The sequence below is a fragment of the Melampsora larici-populina genome (genome assembly GCF_000204055.1).
Source record: "Melampsora larici-populina 98AG31 unplaced genomic scaffold MELLAscaffold_170, whole genome shotgun sequence".
NCBI classification, from domain to species: Eukaryota; Fungi; Basidiomycota; class Pucciniomycetes; order Pucciniales; family Melampsoraceae; genus Melampsora; species Melampsora laricis-populina.
In genome coordinates, this window is record NW_006768933.1 from 15,670 (window position 1) to 16,537 (window position 868).

Here is an 868-nt window from a genome sequence, read left to right on the forward strand (position 1 = left end):
GAGGGGCATCAGACGGAAGCTTGCGTTTGCGAGATTTTGCCGCTGATGGTCCTAGTGAGGGTTCGTTGGTATCAACGGTACAAAGTACCGGTTGTTCTCGATTATTTGGCAATGGTAAATCGAGTTGTGAGGATTTGGCGATATGAACACTATGGTTGAAACTCTTGGAATCAATCACTTGGTGTGGTTTGTGCTTCGAGGGTACATCACATGCATCAGAAGAACCTGTGAAGAGTTCGAGTTAGCTAGCTATATAGATATGTTCAATCCACAATAAGGAGTCACTCACATTCTTCAGCGGGAGTTGGTCTTAATACTGGTGTGAGTATTATTGTGCTTGATGTTGGCTCTTGCTCGAGATCCGGTAGATGTTCGTTCGCATGATTTTCGTCTTCTGATGGTTGTTGGTATTGATGCGTTAGACTGGAGGCTTCTTCCTTCCTTTTTCTTGGAGTCAACGAGTTGATAATTAGAAGTTCTTCTACTAGATGAGATGTGCTTGAAGAATCAGATCGAGTAGGAGAACAAGTTGGATCTTTGACTTGTTGATTGATGTGAGTGGCTTGTAGTGGCTGGGATTTGTTTGTCTGATTTTTTACAATTGGTGATCGTTGTGTCTGTGATGTTTCTGTTTGGTCTGCTGGGGTTTCTGAGTCCTTGGGCAATTGACTAGTACTAGTTGAAGTTCTGTCTTGATCAATGTCCGATCGGGTTGAATTCGATTTGACTATTGTAGATATGGTGCTAAGATTGACATTGCTGGTCTTCATGATGGGGAATGGTTCGCCTTCTGCATTTGATTGGGTGATAATGCTAGTGGCTGGCTGTTGTGAACTGGATGGTTCTGAAATTGTAGATTTCGTATCGA

The 868-nt window shown here is 42.9% G+C and overlaps 1 protein-coding gene across 1 annotated transcript in view; it reads right to left on the bottom strand.

Annotated features, from left to right (window-relative positions):
• The window catches only part of MELLADRAFT_114442 (uncharacterized protein), a gene marked incomplete at both ends in the record, with an annotated part of 1,279 nt that extends 509 nt beyond the window's left edge, over window positions 1–770 (bottom strand). Inside the window, 2 exons of the mRNA XM_007419369.1 lie at window positions 15–225; window positions 290–770. Of these exons, the coding sequence (XP_007419431.1) occupies window positions 15–225; window positions 290–770 (692 nt within the window). The remainder of the gene's footprint in view (window positions 1–14; window positions 226–289) is intronic.
• Window positions 771–868: the final 98 nt, after the last annotated feature.